Source organism: Rhynchophorus ferrugineus, unplaced genomic scaffold (assembly GCF_030347505.1).
Source record: "Rhynchophorus ferrugineus isolate W39M unplaced genomic scaffold, kcgeb_rfMv2 rfM6, whole genome shotgun sequence".
In the NCBI taxonomy this organism is placed as follows: Eukaryota; Metazoa; Arthropoda; class Insecta; order Coleoptera; family Curculionidae; genus Rhynchophorus; species Rhynchophorus ferrugineus.
Genome location: NW_027472585.1, coordinates 30,862,509 through 30,884,897, shown reverse-complemented (window position 1 = coordinate 30,884,897; position 22,389 = coordinate 30,862,509). Strand labels below are relative to the sequence as shown.

The 22,389-nt window shown below is 31.8% G+C and overlaps 2 protein-coding genes across 2 annotated transcripts in view; one reads left to right on the top strand and one right to left on the bottom strand.

Moving 5' to 3' along the window:
• Positions 1-3,379, bottom strand: part of LOC143197855 (larval cuticle protein A2B) — a 58,747-nt gene extending 55,368 nt beyond the window's left edge. Inside the window, exon 1 of the mRNA XM_076406611.1 lies at positions 3,352-3,379. Coding sequence (XP_076262726.1) covers positions 3,352-3,363 — 12 coding nt within the window. The 5' untranslated portion in view covers positions 3,364-3,379. The remainder of the gene's footprint in view (positions 1-3,351) is intronic.
• Positions 1-22,389, top strand: part of Lar (tyrosine-protein phosphatase Lar) — a 1,580,452-nt gene that overhangs the window by 318,485 nt on the left and 1,239,578 nt on the right. The window lies entirely within an intron of this gene.

Below are 22,389 nucleotides of genomic sequence, written 5' to 3'. Positions count from 1 at the left end.
TGATTATGTGACGTTTAGCTCTGTTTTGCTTTAACCATTGTGTTGCGTAGACGTCCAAATTTTATTATGGATAGTGACAACGAGCAGAAATAGTGACAATATTTATAGAAAATAATCGTTCCATTATTGCCACTCAGTGGAAATTGCATCAAAATTATCTTAATCGTCCAATGCCTCACAAAACCACAATTTATCGTTTACATTCCAATTTTCAACAGTACGGCACGGCAGCACACATGCTTTGTTCTGGAAGACAACGGACGTCTCGTAACGCTGAAGATGTGGCTCTGGTACGAGTGTTTCAGAGTCTCCAGAAACATTAATTCAGAGACATGGTTCCCAGTTACATATTTCTGCAGTTTAAGCCGAATTTTGAAAACTGATTTGAAAATATTCCGGTACAAGATTCAATTAGTCAAAAAATTACTACCGAAAGAATTTGATCAACAAGTTGAGTACAGTAATGGAATCCTAAGACTGTCTGGTAAAATTAAAGAATTTTCGTCTAAATTGATAATGAGCGATCAAGTCCATTTTCTTCTCAATGGCCACATCAATAAACAGAACAGCTGGTTTTGGGGAACGCAGAATCATCAATTAATTCATGACAATATTGCATCCACTAAAAACAACTGTATGGTGGGGTATTCATGCTGGAAACATCCTTGGTCCCTATTTTTTTGACCAAGGTGTTGCTGTTACTGTTACTGCTGAACGGTGCCAAGACATTATTCGAAATTTTCTTATGCCTGAAATGGAAGAGTAAGGACTAAAGGACATGTGGTTTCAGCCAGATGGAGCCACAGCAGACAAAGCTCGTTCAACAATTCAATTATTGAAGGACTTTTTTCCACGCATGGTTTTTTTCTTATGGGGTTTTTTGAAATCAAAAGTGTATGTGAATAAGCCCCAAAGATTCAAGATCTTAAAGGCAATATTCTTCACGGAATTGAAGAAATTCAGCCTCAGATGTTGCAGGATATCATGAAAAATGCCTTAAAAATAGCCAAAAGTTGCATAGCGAATCGCGGTCACCATTTAGCCGATATAATTTTTCAATCATAACGAAAAAAAAAGTTAAAACAAAATACATTTTTTATGAAAACCAAACTTACTTATCTTTTCCTTGAGCAAAGTTATAGGCAATCACAATGGTGTCGGGACTTTTGCCCTATCTGTTATTATAAGGCTGAATGGTGTAAATATCTTGATTCTTCTATCAATAAAATAAGATAATATTTTAAAGTAAATTAATGGTTTTTGTGTATTAAATCTTTTCATATTTCCTAACTGGCACAGTAGGTAAGATTCCAGAGTGATCATATGGATGGTTCTCTTTTAAATTCATTCAATAAATCGGAATCAAATAAATTATCAAGAAAATAGAAGATACTTTGACGAGGGACTACCAATTGTCCGCAGTTACTTCAAGCATTCCTTGGTGTACTTAAATGGCGTTCGGGCAAAAGTCTCTCTCAAAAGGTTAGGGTGTAGGGCTACCGGAAGGCGAAAAGTTGCTATGAACTAACATAGTATACTGGAGTTTGAACAGAGAACAGCTTGTAGTTGAGGGTGTCGTCCACCTAAAGCGTATTTCAATAGCTCAGTTGTTCATCGATAGATTATTGGAATTTGGAATCACCAAAACTTGACAAACTACTGCATACAGAGATCTCATGGAAATTTAGGTATAAACAGAATCATTGAGAAGATCAACAAAGGCAAACAGGCGGCAGAAAGTTTAGGCGATACTTATGAGACTATGACCCCTTATTTATGAGTGAGGTGTCATATCGCGCAACTGCTATGGACCCTAGTAAATTAAGTAAGTAAAAGTAAATTAATGGTTTTAGCGTTTTAAACCCTTTCACATTTAACAACTTTTGCACAATTATTATAGTTTATAGTTTTTTAACGTTACTTTTGATTTTTCGTCAATGTATAAAATGTATATAGGATCTTAAAGATATATTCTAGTAGTTTTTCAAGAATATTGTGCTACCGGCTTGAGTCATAGCATAATGTAAAAGTATAAGAATGAGAATAAACCATATATTTAAAGGTTTTACTTTTGAATATCTCTCAGGAAAATTTGATGCTATATCACATTATGTATTTATAGGTTCCTCTAAATATATTATACATAGGACCAAGTAACAGTTGATTGATTCTGGTGAAAATGCAATTAATTGTGTGAAAATAAAAAAAACTAAAAAGCTTCTAGAATGGTTTAGAAATAATTGTTAATTATTTGCCCTTTACGATTTTTAACTTTATATCTGTTTTATAATTATAGTTGTTATCATAAATATTTGATAAAAATGTATGTGTAAATATAGCGTTTTATTAAAATAATGGTCAAAACAGTCTGTTTGTCCATTAAAGGGCATTTATTATTAAATGCTGATGCATGAAAATAGTTTCAAGAAAAATGCAGACCAGTGATAACTGAGCCAAGTAAATAAAATAGTTACAAATAATGTTCTTATTTTCAATGTCACCTCATTTTAACTTTTGGAATAATCAACGTACATCTAGTTTATTAATATTAAAGGGATATGTTATTCTATAAATTTGAGAAAAAATATTTTTAACCTTAAATTTATATTCTTAATCTTTAAATATATACTCTTAAGAGTATTTTTCATAATTTAAATTATCCTTGGAAATATAGGTGTCTTTTTATAGAAAAATAAATTCTAAGAATTTTCAATTTTGTTCACATAAAGTTCCAAGTTAATACTGATTACATGTTTTTTTGCAGATTTATTAGCATTTTATATATATATATATATATATATATATATATATATATATATATATATATATATATTTATTTTAAAGTCTCCCTTTGCCAACTATGGGTTTATCTGGATTGGGCCTAAAGTTTAACGTGGGCTCCGAACTACGGACCTCATCATTAAGCCTACCGACTGGCGTGTGACCAACCTTAGAAATCATCCCAGGAAACGGTCTTACCCAGCCTGGTTATTATATTATTATTATATAGAACATTCACAAATTTTAAACAATCACAAACATAAATTTACGACCATGTCCCAGCAGGATTCGGACCCGCGGCTATCGCAACAGTAGGAGGACCGTCCCATCGCCTTTACCACTGCGCCACCAAGCCGGCATATATTAGAATTATTAGGATTATTAGGAAAATGTGAAAATTCAATCAGTTAATTAAATGTTTCACTTTAAACATAAAACAATCGAAGCGGTTGACTAGATCGTAAATATTTTCCGTAAAACTTTACGTCTCAAATAGAGGGAAAATAAAATGTTACGAAGACGAGATCGAGACGGTGGTAGTAAGAGCGAAAAAAAAAAGTCGAAACTTACCTGAGCTGACATATCGGCAATCGTAAAACAACTGATACGTTAACGGTACCGTAGGGAATATTTTATAGCTGTGCCGAGATCTAAAAGTTCACCTTACCGTATCCTGATACCTTCTTGACGCAATCGGCGGCGATTTTGCGGCTCAGACCCGAACGTTACTGGATATCCTGCTGGGTAATGAATATTTTTGTTGTACGTCGATCTCCGTGCAAATCCATTGCGACACTAGTTGAACCCTTTTTCACACTTCGTCCGTTTTTATTTGGACAAAATAACCGTCGTTCGTTTTCTTTCGACTAAAGGATTGCTTTTAGCTTGGTTTAAGTTTATTATATTATATTATCATCCAGTACTATTTTTTTGTTAATAATTTAACAAGTGTCATGATCATCAACAAAGATTTTACAGGGTGTCTGAGAAAGTAAAATTCAATCCTAACTAAAATTTGTATTTCACAACATTAATAGAGCACCATTTAGTAGTAAGAAAAGATACTGATGGATGCATTTAACGTGCAGATTTAGTAATATCGTACTTTTATAATTGTATAATTTAAGATTTTTATTATAATTATTTTTATTATATTTTATTATATTTATAATTTAAGGCTTTTATATTGTATAATTTAAGAGTGGTGATTAGTCGCTTCGGACCTTCAAAAGTTTTGCCAGTGCCGCCAGTTTATGGATGGAACATATTAGATGTGAATTGTTTTCATTGATTTGACACTGTTATATATGTATATATATACAGGCTATATTATGCGTCTGTTAATGCGCCTGACTACGATTATTTTATGTATCGCCTTTCATCAAGTCGCCTCTTCTTTCCTCAAATAATTTAGCTTCTCAAGCAAATTAATAGCTTTTTTATTTCTTTTACCATTTTACGACTCACATTGACCTTCACTTTAGACAGTTGAACCGGTTCGCCTAAAAATATTAAACTTCATTGGCATCTTATGATGACTGTATTAGCTGCGTACAATGATTTGTCAAATTCATGCAAGTCGCCAAAGTAGTCTCTCCACTGATTATCAAGGTAGTAGTAGGTGTAATGTGTTCAAAACGATGCTACACATTTCTTGTCCAATCTATCATTGGCCGATAATAGAGTTATATTCGTTGATACAGATGTTGAGGTTTCGATACTCTTTTGATATTTGTATTACTTTCATTATTATTTATGGTGTATCCTTGACATAATTGTATTTGTAATTTTTTTATTTCTTGGTAAATTATCGTCATTAATTCTTTGATCTTCATCTTTTTATTAATTTTTAATACCATAAACATATTTCCTTAGATTATTATATTATTTTTTGTTGGTGCTTCCAATACCATATGTACCATTTTTTAATTCACACTACTTTGTGGAGTGGAATTCACTAAACTTGAATACATTTGAGTTGTTACCAATAACTAACTCATCTGCATCTTCAACTATAATTTCTTAAATTTGTATGGATTTATAATATTCGACTATTAGCATTAAGCAAGTAATCCAAATTTCATTCAATAGAACAAAAACAATAAACAAAAAAACTTTAAAATGTATTACTTCGACATATATCCATCACTATATAGTATAAAACAAAGTCGCCTTTTCTGTCCCTATATCCCTATGTGCGCTTAAATCTTTAAAACTACGCAACGGATTTTGATGCGTTTTTTTCAATAGATAGAGTGATTCAAGAGGAAGGTTTATATGTATAATACATACATAATATACTAAGGCAACATTGCTAATTTTAGAGGTTTCTAACGTGATGTCGTAAATTAACCTATTTTTTTAGGCTTATTTAGCAATTAGCAAAAACGCTGCCTAACCCTACGAGTTAGATCAAATTAATGTACTACAGTATTGTACACCATAAAAAGGTCTACAAAAAAGTCCGCGATGGTATATGTTTATCTTTTAGGGATAACCCACATTAACCATTTTTATTGTTTACTTTTTACGTGAGAAAATGGCTTATTTACGAAGCTATTTTAAACAATAATTAATCCTTATCGAATTAAGTACCTTAAATACAGTGTGCAATTAATATAGATCAATATGGTTCCTTACAGCATGTAAATTAAACAAATATTTTCGGAGATATTACAAATTTAAAATTTGCGTTTAAAAATGTGTAATGTAATTATAAAAATTGTATGAATTTAGATATTCCAAAGATAGCAGGAAATCTTCATAGTAAGTATAGGGGAAGAGGAATTGTTTTACTCCAAATTTAATGCGTGCAGGCCAAGGGCAGTAATGAATGAACCAAAAATACTGGATCGATTTTAATCATGTTTTCATTGAGTGACAGGCATATATATTTTATGCCCGTGCAAAGTCGGAGCGGGCCGCTATGTTTTTATATACAACGTTCATATTTTTTCTGTAGTGTTTTTAATTTAGTATCAGCATTGCACCCGTGCGAAGCCGGGGCGGGTCGCTAGTAATAGATAATATATGTATAGAAACCATCGAAAGTCGAAATTATAAAGAAATCATATTTTAAATAATATTATTTGTATATAGTTAGGGACAGTTTTCTTTAAGCCCTTAAACGTGTATAAATACTTGTACTTAACCACATTTGATGTAGATGGAAATAGCGGGAGAAAGGATTTGTTTACACATGATTACTTTACTCAGTATTTGATGAAGTGACTTTGATCGATAAACACTGGATTCATAGTTAAATTAAATTATAATACAGAAGTTGAGGTTTTAACAATTTTCATGGTTTATATTAAACGTCTGTCTTCGAAAAATGGTCCAGGTCCAGATGGTATCACAGTAAACGATCTGAAACCCCTTATCAGCAAGCAACTTTCAGAGCTTGCCAATATCATTAACTCCATTCTGAGGTTAAAACATTTCCTAAATAATTTGCACAACATGCGCTTGTCGCTGATGTCCCCAAAAAGAAAACCAAGTAAGATCCATTTGACGATATGATCCATATGCGCATCAGCATGATTACTTCACTCTCCAAACTTGTCGAAAGAGCTTTAAATATTACACACTTTAAATAGTTTCACTGATGTGCACCACATAATCTCGAACGAACAATTCGGTTTCCGTGCCAAACACTCAAGCCTCTGTTTCAAGCTGCTCGCATCGCAGCAATCATCCATCAGGCACTTATAAGAGGTCGCAAAGCTGGAGCCATCTTTCTAGATGTATCCAAAGCTTTCGATCAAGTATGGCACAATAGTCTAGTCGAAACGAACGAACCAAGTAGGTCTACCGAATGACCTAATTTCCCTGATCACTCATACTTGGAAGAGGATATTTTTTAAAGTAAAGATGGGCGATGCAGTCTTCTCTCGAAAACAAATCTCCGCAGGAGTCCCGCAAGGTATTCCACTAGCTCCAGTCCTGTTCAACTTTTACATGGCTGATTTCCCACTCCCCAGACATTCACTAACAGCATTTTGTGCTGATGACAGCTTTTTTCATCACCGGTTACGATCCCGACGCTATCCGCGACAGACTCCAAGTCCAACTCAACCAGGCGATAGTTCTATCACTCAAGAACTTTCTAGGCAAAACTGAATCAATTAATTTTCATGAGTCTCTTTGGAAGTCACTACTACTAGATTTTTGTAGAGATTCTCCCAATTTACTCATAACTTGATGAAAGGCAACACTTTTCCTTGTGCTTGCTTCAGCCCGTGTTTCAACTGCTTTAATTGTAGACAGTAGAGAGTCAAATTAAGATGTGCTTTGCGACTGTTTGTTACGTTTATATAGGCTTTGACCGCGGTTTCTTTATTGTCATACCTGACGTCCTTTTCATCGTTCATAATTATTCATTTAACACACGACTTGATTTAATCCCGCTTTAGCAGAAATTCACAAGACAAAACTCAGTTCATTCAATTTCTCACTCTTAATTCTTATGGATCCCGGTTGGCCAGCCTGGATGAAATTTACCTTTAACATAGTATATTATATCTATGTATTAGGAAAAACCAAAACTAATTTTTCTTCCTAATTAACCTTTATGTAAAGAAAATAACTAGAAGAAAACGAAGAGAAACGTCTAATAAGAGATTATAATAATGTGTCAATCAACAATCATTTAAATTTATATATTACAAAACTACAGAACAACCCCGGCTATGCATGTTTAATTAAACTCTATGATAAATCGCCTGTTAAATTTGGCGATGATTAAATTAAATTCTGCACGTGTTAAATAATATCCTATATTCTATTAATTAGCGGGGATATTTATTAATTTGGATATTGCGAAACTTTTATTAAAGTTTCATCGGTAACAAGGCAATATATTAAATGTGTTTTATAAATTATTTTAATTATTGCTGATATTTCACGTATCTAATTATAACACATTTAATTGGCGTGGAAATATATACAAGGTGGCTCAAAAGAAAATTTATATTTGTTTAGCTTAGCGAGAACGCAACGAAACCAATGGGTGTGGAGGTGTTGTCATTGGTAACCTGGCGTTTGGGAATTCACTTACTATGGAACTTTATTGGAAACTTTTTTCAATGGTCCAATCGAAAGATAGAGAACGTGAAAAGTGTTTGTCAGTTTATTTGTAAGGATTCGAACTTTCAATTTAAATATCCGAAAGTGGTTTATATCTGCATATAATTACATTACAATTAATATTATATGTTCCTTTCAGCGAAGTTTTACATCAAGGTTCGTTCTGAGATACTTAGCGTCGTTGCTATATGGAATGATATTATTATTTATTGTTATTAGAGGTTGGGCTGTCTGATAATACGTGAACTGCACATGCAGATTTAGTTTCGTTAATATATTATACTGTATTGGCAGAATTACTGCTACCGAAGGTCAAAGCATTAAAAACCCCTTCATTGATTGACTGTAATGTTGACACGAGGAATTGTTGCCGCTTACTTTTTTGATGATGAAGTTTATATTTGGAGATTATCTTTAACACATTCAGTATCATTATGAAAACCTGTTGGTGCCTTAAGGCTTCGAATATTCTTCACTAAATCTCGCGACATTTGGCGATTAGCCGCAGCTGTTCTAGTACAATTTTGTACTAGTCGATACAATACACAAGTACACAAGTACAATATTGTTTTGTCTCCTATTCTCCATAATGATTTTACGCTCTTGATCTTTTTTGGAACTGTTCGCTGCGTCTTATGCCCAAAAGGTCGATTTCACTACAGAAGTATATGAGGAATTAGTTCACTTTTTATTCGACCCACATTTCTAAGTCATTATAACTTGCGTTTCTGAGTTGATCAATTTGCTCAACAGTGCGTTGAATGTAACATCTTAAACGAATAACTTTATTTCTAATACGATCTTGGAAAGAAAAATGTAGATATTGCTTTAAGAATCACAATTGAAAGACATTAGATTTATATATGTCAGACTTCAGAAGTGTCCTTGTTACACAGACCACACAGATTTATGGTCATTCAAAATCATTTTGCAGATCTTTTAATGTTTTCGTCGGTAACAACCTCTTTTAGGTGTCCACTGCGTTCACCGTCTTCGGTTCACATTTCACTACGTCTAAACTTAGCATACCAAGCCTTGATGGTTGATTTTCCTGGGACAGTATCCGGAAACTCTGCATCAAGCCAAGTTTTTATTTTAACTGTATTTTTTCCCTTTAAAAAGCAATATATTATCAACACGCGAAATTCCTCTTTATCCATTTTTTCAGAATAACAAAAATTCCTTCACTCAAAATGCTAGAATTCACGAACTAATGATCCGACAGCCGTCAAATTTATACAAGCATCTTTTGAGAGTTAGGTTATTAAAAACATATGGATGTAATTCGAATAGCGCCATCTATGTGTCAGAGCGGGCGCTTTTCAATTGACATGTATTATATTATTGTATGTATTAAATATTATATCATTAATGGGACAATTATTGCTTTCTTTTATGTTGATTTTTAAGATAGCAAAATCGCCAGAAATATAACAAATTAATTTGGGAATGTATAAAACTTCTTTTGATACACCTTGTACTTAATTATTGATTAAAAATATTGTTAACAAAATATTAGATATCGGTTTTTAACTCAATTTATATACAATAAGGATCAGTTAACGATATGGATATTGTAAATGTTAGTAATTCGATATAATTTAACCAAAGCGATATTCGATATTTGATTGTAAATTTATAGTTTAATATCTATCTTGAACTGAAGTAATCAAGGCAAGGTAAGTAATTTTACTAATTACCTTGAATAGGTGTAAACAATACTTAATAAAACTAGAGCATTAAGTACTTAGTATAGAAGTAAATAATTAATATAAAGTCCTAATTTATCATATTTTTAATATACAAACACCAGAATTTCTCTTATAAATGTAGTTCAAGTTAAATATTTAGTAGAGGACTGTAAAATTAACATTTTTTTTATTAATATACTTACTAGTCGTTACCATCTAATCTGCCATTTTTTTACAATAAATTACAAACTAGGTATATATCTAGTAGAACTAATCGGTCTTTATTTCGAATATATAGTAATGATGATCATGTATGTAACACTAATGTTTTTTTATGTTTATGGTACACTTCACTGCACTACAAGATCAAATGATTTGATCCTGTTGATCTATATCTAAGTGTCAAGACTCAAGTATTATCCAAGAGTTGCAATATTTATTTATATTAACATGAAAATACACTCTCTCCTTATGTCTCTTTATGATTCTCTTAATTTACTGAGTAACAAAGTTTATATGAAGATTTCATAAATAATCATTCCTATTCATTCGTGTTTGGGTCATGGACATCTATGGTACCTCTCAGAACTTTGTTTTGGAACTTCGATCTTTAGAATTTGCACATACAACTTATTATGTAAAATTAATTGAGAGTTTCCAATATATTATTAACCAATAATTTTTTTATAATCCAGTTCTTTTCGTTTTAGCGTGCCTCAATTGGCATATGACATGATTTCTATATTATATAGAAGTGAAACTTATCTATGGGATAGAAGATGAGTACTGCAATTCCTTGCAATTTTGAATTAAAAAATACTGTTTTTCAATTATATCTTTTAAAAATATTTTCGTCACAAATTTGTAGGTCGATTTCTCCTAAAATTTTTAAAAAATCGCTAAAATGTGTACTGTATGTGTACGTATCTAATATGCCATCAGGAAAAATGATATTAAAATAACAGTCTGTTATTATGGTTAGTTTAGTATTCGAACTATGTGTATGCATATTATAATAATTCACTTATCAAGACAAATAACTCAAATTTGACCGTATTTTTTGCATAAAACGATAACTATTATTCTATTAAACACTGGAGCATTTGGTAACAAAAATATATATGAAAATTGCATACCTTCCGAAAATGGATATGAAACTAACTTTATGATGCAGATTCATATATATGTATTAATATAGTCTATTCAAAGTTTTTTTAGTAACGGGTCGTGGATATTTGTGACGTCGACACATTACATTGTTGCCGCATCAACTTTGAGTTTTAGTTCAGTTAGGCTTTGACATACAAGTAAATTCTAATCTAAATAAAATAATTGAACAAAAATGTTATCAAGTATAATTTATTTTAACATTATAGTACATCTAATACATATATTATCGAAGACTACAATTAAGAACACAGGTATAATTTGTTTGTAAGTTAGATTTGTTTTGTTTACATTGGTTTAGATTATTCTTTTCCATACCATCTATGAAGGCGTTTGTTTAAGGTAAGTTTAGGGTAAGTTTGTAGGCTCTTTTTTATGTAGTGTTATCCCTCTAGAAACATAATACACCAATCAATTTCATTCGAGAGCATATTTACTTTTTAAGTTTAGTTCTTTTTTTCTCCGATGGTGTGTTTACTTGGCAAGTCATCTTGGTATTACTATATTTTTATTTCTTCTGCTACTACCTGTGTACACCATTCTTGATAAAATTAATCACTGGATTCTGTCTAATACATTTACCATATCTACAAAACAGTAAGTTTTCATTCTCTCCTTATACGTTCTAACCTAATGCTTATGTTTAATTTTGAACAATTACAATCATATCTGTGCACATAAATCTTATACAAATACAATATCAGATTCAGACTTACATAGACAATAAACATACATAGATAATATTGAGGTATTTTTACCTCAATATTACGTTTATTCGACTCTTTAATCATAATTAAAGTTAGTTAAAGTAGTAAATATTTAACAATAAATTGCCGATGTTCGAGCTATACCGGCTGGTTCGCGGCTTTCAAGATTTGAATACCTTTCTCTACCTTTTCTCGGTTTGGAGTTTTTTAAAGCATTGAATCCTCCATACAGAGAATCTGGGAGGAGGGAAATTTTAAGTACCTTAGTTTTGAAGTAGCTAAGGTCCAGGATTCGCAATATACTTAATATTTGTTAAAAAATTAAAAAATTGATAGAAACGTTAGATATACTACCTATATCTGATTAAAAATTAAACCGAAAAAAAATATGGTTGGAAAAATGTTTTTCTTTTTTCCTAAAGGCAACAGTTCTCCCTAATGAGTGACTTTAAAGTCACATATATCTAGTTATACTAATTCAATGTAGATATATTCCAGGGTGTCTGAAAGGAAAATCATATAATGTTCTCTAATGTTTTGTATTTCCAAGCAAGAGAAAGAATGCAGTTTAATTGAAAATAAAAATTGTAATTGTATGGTGTTTATCGCGATGAGTTCTTATGTGAACTTTACTATCAGAACTGATTTTCTACTTTTTGTTACTTAAACTTCGAAGTTAATAGTGAACCCCTCAAGATCGACCAATCGTTGGACTAGTTAGTGTTTGTGGTAATGCAAAAAGTGTTGCCATTTAATCTGTTTGAATTTACCTAAACCACCAATTTTATTTTCTACTGTCAACCACGAAGTAGGCAATTTTTATAAATGGCCCGAATTAGTGATACGTGAATAATCGATAATTATCATAACATATCGACGTCTGAAAATATCGATATCTATCAATATATAAATTTTCGATACAAAATATTGAAAGTACTGATGCAACAATATATCAAATAGCCGATAATTATCGACATGTCGCCAAATCTGCTGAATATTATGAATCTATTTCAAAAGTTATTTCTAACTAGCATTGCATAAGCGATGTCAAGAAAATTTATTTCATAGTATAAATCTGCAGCTACATCTATTTAATCTACCTATTCAGAGGTTGAAGATAAAAGTTAATTTGCTCTCTGGAAACATCACAAATCTCTTGTTCACACACAAATGAATAAAAAAACGACGACAACGAAAAGCTTACTTCATATCTATCTATGGAAGCAGAAACCGGCTAAATGAAAATATACTATTAAAGTTATTGTGTTTTTGAAAGTTTTTGGATTTAAAAAGAAAAACCTATATATCGGTTTTTTAGACAGATACATAAATATATAGAGATATACTTAATTCGCTATATAGCGTTATCGATATTTGATAATATGTATTCACCTTGCAATCCTAGGCAAAATTGATAAATAGGAAAAACGTTGTTTCCATTTACGATAAAATATCTTTAGTGGCCCGACAAAAATTAAGAAAGATGGGAAGTTCTGATCTACCCACCGTATAAACTGGTTCTTGCCTTGTCCTACTGAATAGTGTAAAGCTGACTTCGAAAGAAACTTGGGAAAATTATTTTGAAATTGTCAGAAATTCCACAGTGATAGACAAATGGTTATTATATAAAATAGTACGTATATTGTTAATAATAAATTCGCCCTGAAAGACATCGAACCAAAAAAAAGTGTTCCCCAAATCGATATCTTAAAAGTAGAAATGTTTTTCTATCCAAGTATATGCAGTTGTCAAGGAAATCCGATTAATTCTTCATAATGATCATTTATAATTGGAATTCAAGTCATGTTTACTTGATATATTGATTAGGTTCACGTAGAAAAAGAGTATTTTTATCTTCTATTTTCGTTATCAAAGGACGGAGTTTTAAAAAGAATGAAGGAATGAAGACGGGAAATGTATAGATATTCTTTTATCCTTGGAAAAATTCCACCGATACCAAATCGATATCGAATAATAAGGTGCATGTGTAAGTCGTTGCCAGTCGAAACAAAAACATCAATCCCGAAAATATCCCGGAGAAAAATGAGAATACGTCCCGCCGAAATTGGATACATTGACAGGAGGAAAAACACGGTTCAGCGATTGCTGAACATTTTTTATTTTTTTATATATTACTTCTTCATTTTGAGTCTGTCGAGTTTTATTAGTTTGCTCTAGAAATTTCATGCCATATTTCAGCGGAACGTTTCCATTGTAAGTGTTGTAGTAGTCATAGTTGAAACGTAAATTTTATAAGGTTTGTGGATTTCCTTCAATCAACGACTATACAAAACATTTTTATCTGAACTTCCTTGTCATATTTTCTTATGAAATTTATTTAAAATAATACTTTGGTGACTGTTATTATCATGATTTACAATGAATCTCTTTTCCTGCACAATTATAGTGTTACATATTTTGTTCCTGCATAACATTCTGATTACTTTTATAATTTAAAAGATATTTAATGAGAAAAATTGGTAAAATATGTATTATCAATATATTTTCAATCATTCTCTATATATTTTCCCCATATTTTTGTGGTTATAAAATGGTTGGTTTAGCAGCGGTCCAATTGTTAATCTATTTTCGCTTTTTTAAATAATACTAATATGATTTAGTTCATTCTCTTTGCATCTGTTGTTGGCTGTTTCTGGTATTTTTGCAAGACTATATCATTAGATTTAAAATTTGTTCAACTGAAGTCAGGAAATACCCGTAGTAACTTATGGCCGTACATATTACGTTTTGATATTGATATAGGTGGTTCTTCTGAACTAAACACTATCTATTTACACTTAATTGTAGTAGTAGTTCCGTTTCTCACCGTCACCTACACAATAAGTTACAGAATTTTTTTTTGGCATGTAAGCTTTAAAAGATTTTGAAAGAGTTCAAAATGGCATTTTCGGTCAATTCGTGTGGTAGCCATTTTCTCACCTTTTGGATAATTGCATGTAAACGTCAGTAAAAAGATCATTGATCAACTGCTAAGCTATCTGAACGTTTAAGCTTGGATTTCGTCCTTAAATCATAAATCTTCAAACTTTTTAGGTTTGCTAGACAATTCTTTGTCATCACATTAATATAACCATTTTTAAAATGTTAAAACCAAAAGTGACAATTGGGATATGAAAAAGCATCATCGTAAGATTCAGAATATTTTAATGAAACTAATATAATGAATATTGAAAATCCAATTTCAAACGTTTCATAATTAACATCTCTATACACATAATGATCAATAATATGAAATGGAAAATTACAATTTTTGTAGACGAAAGTCAATTCCATCGAACTTAACAGCACAGTTAGGTTAGGTTGTTTAACTTTCATCAATAGATATTGCTGATCAAAATACATATTACATGAATGTGTGCACTATCTCTAACACATATCGTTTTCATGGGATTTAGAATAGCAGGTGATTCACAGTCAATATTTTTATTCCTTTTTAGATCTACTCGTTATGCATCGATATATATAGTGAAGAATGCGTGAAGCCTCAACATCTACAAGGCATGGATAAAATAATATGCAATATAGTAACGCCATATAGTATTTTGTGTATATTTTATAGCAGTTTATAAGTCTTGTAGGTTATATTTAAATGTATTGTAAGCTTTGTTCTGCAATGGTTAAAACTAGCGATTGGTAAAACATGTGATCTCTAGATGTTTTCTGACGTGTTACGGCCGATAGTATCTACGATAATGACACCATACATAAAACATACTATAACATCGACGAAGAGGAATACTGAGCGAAATCCAAAGTTAAATGACAGAAACCGACCAACCTTAAAAGTATCTGTGGCCAGACAACATAAAACTATCGCGGAAAAAGTGGCAGAAATGCTCAACACTAATTTCAGTAATACTGTTTCGACAAAAACAGTACGACTGTAGTTTTACTAAGTTTATATTCACGGAAGGATCACGATTTTGAAAGTTTTTATAACAAAAGCCAACGCTAAGCTGCGAATGAAGCGAGACAACCATCATAGTACATTGGCCGAAATGATGAAGTTCTTACTATGACCTGCATATTCCCACAAAGCACTGCCATATGGTAGTATGATAATGTCTCCATAAACAGTCGAAAAGGTTCAATTGACGTGCATCACAATATCACCAAACATTTTCCCTGGTTGGGCTGACCAGACCTCGACATAATTGAATCGTTATGGGTTCGTTGTGTCTGTTAGGCTGTGTTCCATAATTGAATCTACTTTTATGTTGCAGATTAGTGGAACCTTCCCCTCAAAAATTGTTTTAAAATTCACATTCTCGGGTTCTCTTTTACTCTATTGGCGAGACCAACACCTATTTTATACATATTTTTCAAAATCCAAATTTTTGTACAAAACTTTACTGTAAGAGCCTAGGGCTTAATTAAGTTTATCAAATTATTAAATTTATCTCGATTCGGACCGAAAGTTAAAACGGCTAACTTAATAGCGTCATTTCTTATCGAACACAAGCCTCACTGAACAACTTGTTATTTAACTGAAGAGATAAAGAACAGTACTTCCGATATTTTTGTTTCTTATAATCTCAAGTAAGCTTTACATTAAATCGAATGTACTTTTCGCGGAACACTTTATCTAGTTTTGCTCCCGCTGCCTCGGAAAACACCATAAATCGTTTCTTAACCAGTGAGAATTCGAGCACACATCGGGGTCAAACCCTACCCGTCCAATTTCAGTCGTTAAGACGTGTCGACGGTGGAAATTCGCGAGACATAACTCTGCACTTAACGTTTAAGGTAGTTTTCAGTAGTCAGAAGTAATAGGCCTGTGAGGAATTGCAATGGTATTAAAAAAATAAATTCATCTTACGTATTGCTTTTACCGCTGCTATTGAGTACACTGTATTTCGGTTAAAATGTATTCATATAAAATGTGAAATTATTCTGTGAGCTGTTCAGTCGAATGATAGTTCAAACCGTCATTGCGATCTATTTCATACCACAACCCGACTAAGCGAAATTTCTCGGCATCCATCTTTGTGGTAGGTTAAATTAGAAATATAACGTTAGACAAAAAGCAGATCAGATTTGGAATCAAATGCTATATGATTTAGTGGGAAGATACTCCAACATTACCTAAAATTAAAGACAATGGTTTATCAATCAATGATAAAACTTATTTATTTAAAACATTAAACCGATATATGTTAGTAATCCAAGGCTTGCATAACAAAGTTCAATTATCAATGCTTATTGCTACCTAACCAACGAAGAACTACACGATAGAGTCGATATTAAATATATTTACGAAGTTCCCGAAGATTTTTCTTTAAAACATAAAATAAGATTATTAAATAATAGCAACGTAGCAACATAGCTACAGGACAACCATTAGGAAAAGGTTAAAGCGAACCAACTACTCGAACTTGTATGGTGTATAAATGTTGCTCTTAACTCTAGCTTAAATAGTCTAATTTAGTATAAATTTGGGAAATATATTCTTATGTATTTAACCTTCACTCATGTTGCTTGCTTTTTAATGAAAGTACAAAAAATATTATAAAATTAAGTTGTAAATTAAGATTGCTCTAAGCATATCTAATATATGATTTAATAAAAGATGTTGTTTAGTTTGGTACTGCAAGATTCCCAATCTTCAATCTATCTTAGTTGTCTACGATATTTAGTGTCAACTGTATAAATATATCTTTCTCTAAAACATTTAAGACCTAGAATTATTGTGTATTAAGTTATAACACTGATATCAAAGCCATTCCAACTATTATCTTAATTCAGCATCGATCATTTTTTATTTCGCCAATATTTAATCAGTTTCATAACAAGTTTTATTGTTCATAGCATGTTCATTGCTGAATATAAGAATCTGATCTGGATATTGATTTAATCACATAAATATTTTCAATCTGTATATTGAATAAATATTGTATTGTTTTTATTTTTATAGCATACGAATGAGCGTAATCCTTCAATACGATTTTATGTTTCTGTTCTTACTATATTGAAATCGCTTCTTGTAAAAGATTAAAATCAATAATGACATGTCTAAAGCGTGTTCATAGTATCTAGCAATATTTAATGACTTTTAGAAGCACTTTTGTAGCAGTTTTCGTAAAATCAAAATAAAATTAATCATTTTCACTACAGCGCCTACTATCAGATATACCATTTCGAAAAATAATGAATTATTGCTGCATGTACTGGTTATATTTTGCTCTTTCTAACTTGGGGTTATTAAAAAAAGTACATGTGGAAGCAAATGTCATTAATGAAAATGTAATAGCAGCTCTGGTAACGTATTTTTCCATCCTTCTTAAGTAATACATTAGTCTATAAAATCGCGTTTTTCCTTTTAAACAACTAAACCTATTAGGTGCTTGCATTTGTTCAGCTATATATATTAGTGAAAAACCGGCAATGTAAACAACTATTAAACAATTCCACTCTTAATACCTATGTTTCGATGTTTCTTTGTATGTAATAATAGTTTTCTATTTAGTATTATTGAGTTTTTCAGTGTATACACGCAGTATTCTTGGAACACTCAATATTGTATTTCCAACATCTTTTACTATAGTGTTTTATTTGAAACAAACATTATCTGTTGTGGAAGTCTATCAAGCCCTTTAAAAACTTATGATGATGCATCTCATTTGTCGGTTTTGGTTTTAACGATATAAAAGTGGTGATTTTGATGTCAGTGATAAATGACGGCCAAGATGACGAAATAGCAAGACACACTGGACAAAAACTTAGCTCGAACTCTTAAAATAATTTCAGGAAGGTCAACAGTTGATCAGTCAACTATCTGCAGATATTTAGATGCGATGGAAATTGTCCAAAAGTAAGAAAAATAACTGCAACGCGAATTGAGTGATATTGGTATTTCGTACCGTTTAACTATCGCTGTTTTTTCGTTTGGTAAGCAAAATTAATGGTTTTATGTGTCGTAATGTGACTGGTAATGAAAAGTGGATCTACTACAACAAACCAGTATACTAAAATTCATCGGCTAAACCTTTCGTTCGACACCGAAGATGAATGTTCATGGCAATAAAATCTTCCTGTTCATATGGCGATGCAAATGTCTTCCTCGTTATTTGGACAAAACGAATGCTGTATTTTGATATAGACGGCCAACAGTAATGAACAACAAACCCTTGAATGTTAAACTAATCTTGTAAGCTATCTCCTTGAATGACAAGACTCATCTCTTTAGGTCACTTATTCAGATCGATATAGCTGTGCTTGGCAGATTAAAAGATTAGAAAAGTGCGAGAATTGGATGAACCAACATCGTTTTTTCTACACGTTATCGCCTTATTGTCAGATAGAAAGGGGAAAGGGTCAGAGGGAAAAGTTGTAGAAACTGATGCCAAAAAAATCGGATTAATAAATATTCTAACTTTACTTTTGTGAGTGTGTGAAAAAAATTAAGAGAGGACATGCAAAAACTTGGTACTTAACATGTTAGAACCAATACTGACATGCCTGAAGAATATTAATCGTCTATGGCAGCATTCTCTGACTTTTAGTAGAACTTCCTGCAGTAGTTTATGTGTCAACAAAATGGAATAAATAATCGCTCATCAGTACAAAATCTCCATTTATCAGTACAGGCGAAATATTATCCCAAAAATTTTGATCTAATTTACAAATTATTTCAACATATACACTACTATACCTGTAATGACTTGGGTTCATCTAAGTAACTGGTTATTCCCAAGTCTTAAACTCATACGTGAAAAACGGTTTTCATTGAGAGAAAATGCAATATCAGCTGTGGTTGCATAGTTTGCCAATCTCTTATAAATCATGATTTTATTTCTTATTGAACGACAAAACGTTAGTATAATTTTAACAATATGTTCATAGATAATTTTCGATATTTTCCGTATTAATTTAACATAAGACAAACAACCTCAAACAAACATATAATTCAAACGCTGACTGAAAATAATTTTATACAGCTCTGGATATCGAGATGAAGCTCTTTTATTGTTTCTGCTTGCTTATGCTGTCCCAATTTATCTTTCCTACTGAAAAAGCATCCCTCTCTTGAAGCGGCGTAGTCTTATCTCTAATGCATTGAATGAAAGATCGCTGTGGAATATGTTTGAAAGGTTTCCCATCTTTACTATTCATAACCAGAAGGGTAATTTCACCCTTAATATATAATACGGATGTTCAAGGAGACTTGTGTTTATAAAATAAATATATTATTAAATTCCTGTTCGTGCTACCTAAGATAAGGCTTTATTTATGAACTATTTTTGATCATACCAATAACATATTACATTAAAGGATAATTTCAAATTTTCCTGTAGTTTTACTGAAAATGTTACTGTGAAATTAAGTAATTAAAAATAGTTATTTACATTTTGCTAACTAGATATCATCCCAGACAAACAACCGGTCTGATCCAGCCTGGTACTGGTGTTACTGAGATGATTTTGCTTGTCTTATTTTGCATTCTTGCCTTATGGTTAATAATAATTATTATTAACAATCACAAATCTAAATGCATAAACAAGCCTCCGCTAAATTCGAATCCGTAACTACCACAAGAGTAGGAGCACCGTCCCGTCGCCTTAACTACTGCATCAACCAAGCCAGCAGGTTATGTTTTATTGTCAAATAATTTTCGTCAAAAACTATTGTAATGTGTGGTATTCATGCTGGAAACATCATTGGTCCCTATTTTTGGAAAATGATCAAAGTATTGCAGTTACTGTTACTGCTGAACGGCACCACGACATGATTCAAAATTTTCTTGTGTCTGAAATGAAAGAGCAAGGACTAGAGGACATGTAATTTCAGCAAGATGGAGCCACAGCATATACAGCTCGTTCGACCACTCAATTATTGAAATAATTGAAGAATAAATTTGAGAAGTGGTGATTTAGCATTGCCAGCCAGATTTCCGGATATAACAGCACTAGACTTTTTGTTATGGAGTTTTTTTAAAATCAAAAGCTTATGTGAATAAGCCAAAAGATTATCAACATTTTAAAGACAATATTCGTCACGAAAGTGAAGAAATTCAGCCTCAGATGTTGCAGGATGTCATGAAAAATGCCTTAAAAAGAGCCGAAATTTGCATAGCGAATCGCAGTCACCATTTAGCCGACATAATTTTTCAATCATAACGATAAAAAATGTAAAGACCAAACTAAAGACCTTTTTATGAAAACCAAACTTACTTATCTTTTCTTGGAGCAAAGTTATGGGCAATCAAAATGATAGCGGAACTTTCGCCCCACCTATTATAAAAAAAATTTTGTAAAACAATTATGATCATGTTCACAAAATAAAATAAAAATAAATAAATTCGGATGACAAGGAGATCCCTGAAATCATATGTTAAAGTAATTTATCGATTCAAATATCACGCTGCCAGATGCTTTCATTGGTCGTAGTTGTTTGCGTCTTCACCTCCATCCACCACTGTCACTAAAGAAACACCCTCATAACGAGCGCCTAGAATAGAAACGTCTTATCTCTAATGTGTTCGGTAAGAGACCGTTATCGTCGAATATTCTCCGAAGGGTTTGCGCTCTCCTGCAACGAACCCCTCATAATTAGTGGGGCGGCTCTAATCTCGACACTAAATAGAATTTTGAACGGACCTCGAAATTAACCCGGATTTAATTGCAGCGCTTAGTTAATTTCGCTTAGTTTAAACGATCCGAATTCGTGTCTCCGTATTCGGGTAGCAGAAACGAATAGTTATTATAGTTATTGACAACCAGACCGTATAAACAAATTGTTCGTAGCAGAAGAAGTGTTGTTGGTTTCGTTGTATGGCTTTAATATTGTCGAATGTTAAAATGCATGAATACAATATTGGAAGCATTTAATTTGAATATCTTCAGACTCTTTAATTTCCACAACTTAATTTATTCTGTTTTTAACTCCTTGGCGTTGACTAACTTTCACGATACAAAAGGAACAATCTCTGAGTTTTACTTCTAATGCACATATTATTAAAGGATTTAAACTACGGTTAATTATACAGCCGCAATAATTTGTATATTAGGGTTGTTTTGTTATATTTACATTGTATTACTTTTCACTCTTTCTATGAGATTGAGTTCTAGGCGCGTATTTTATATAGTGTGATATGTGGTGATGTCCCATGGAGGTCCAGTTCACCTAATTAACAAATGTATATACATGTATATTGAACTTTCATTAGATTGCATATATACCTTCTTAAGTTTAGTTTTTATTACATTACTTTTTTTTTATTTGTCAAGTCATTTTGATATTACTGAATTTCTCTTTTGTTTCTTATATTACTAGCTGTGTGCAACGTTCTCCATAAAATTATATTTAATCACTGCATTCTCGCTAATGCATTTGACATATTAACAAAACAGTTAGTGCTCTCCTCATATATTCTAACCTAGTGTTTATATAATATTCTGAACAATATGTGTGTATATTATGCACTACATATTTACACTCATACGGTTTTTTAGAGATATTCTCTACTAATTATATATACAAATTTAGCTGTTTCCACCCCTTGATCCTAATTGTTCGAACTAATTGATTAGCTTCAGCTGGGTCTATTGATGTCAAATTGAAACGACAAATCTTCCTTGATAAAATTACATGCTTTTAAAAATTATATTCGTTTAAAAACAATGTCTAGAAGTTCCATTAGACCCTTTCGTTTTGTAATCTTTATACCATCTAAATCTTATTATCCCTAAGTCCTCTATGGATACTTTAACAGACGAACAGTTTTCTATTAAATAATTGTATTAAACTATGTTTATATCGAAAAATCTACTCAGTGTTGTAAAACATTTTATAAATTTGAATAGAGCTAACATTAAGGTAATCTTTATATGTCACCTGCTTTATATTACACACGTTTTTTTTGAGATTTTTTAGTTACAATAGCCATACCAATATACAGTAAAGTTGTACCACGCTAAAATGTTTTCCTGTTGGCC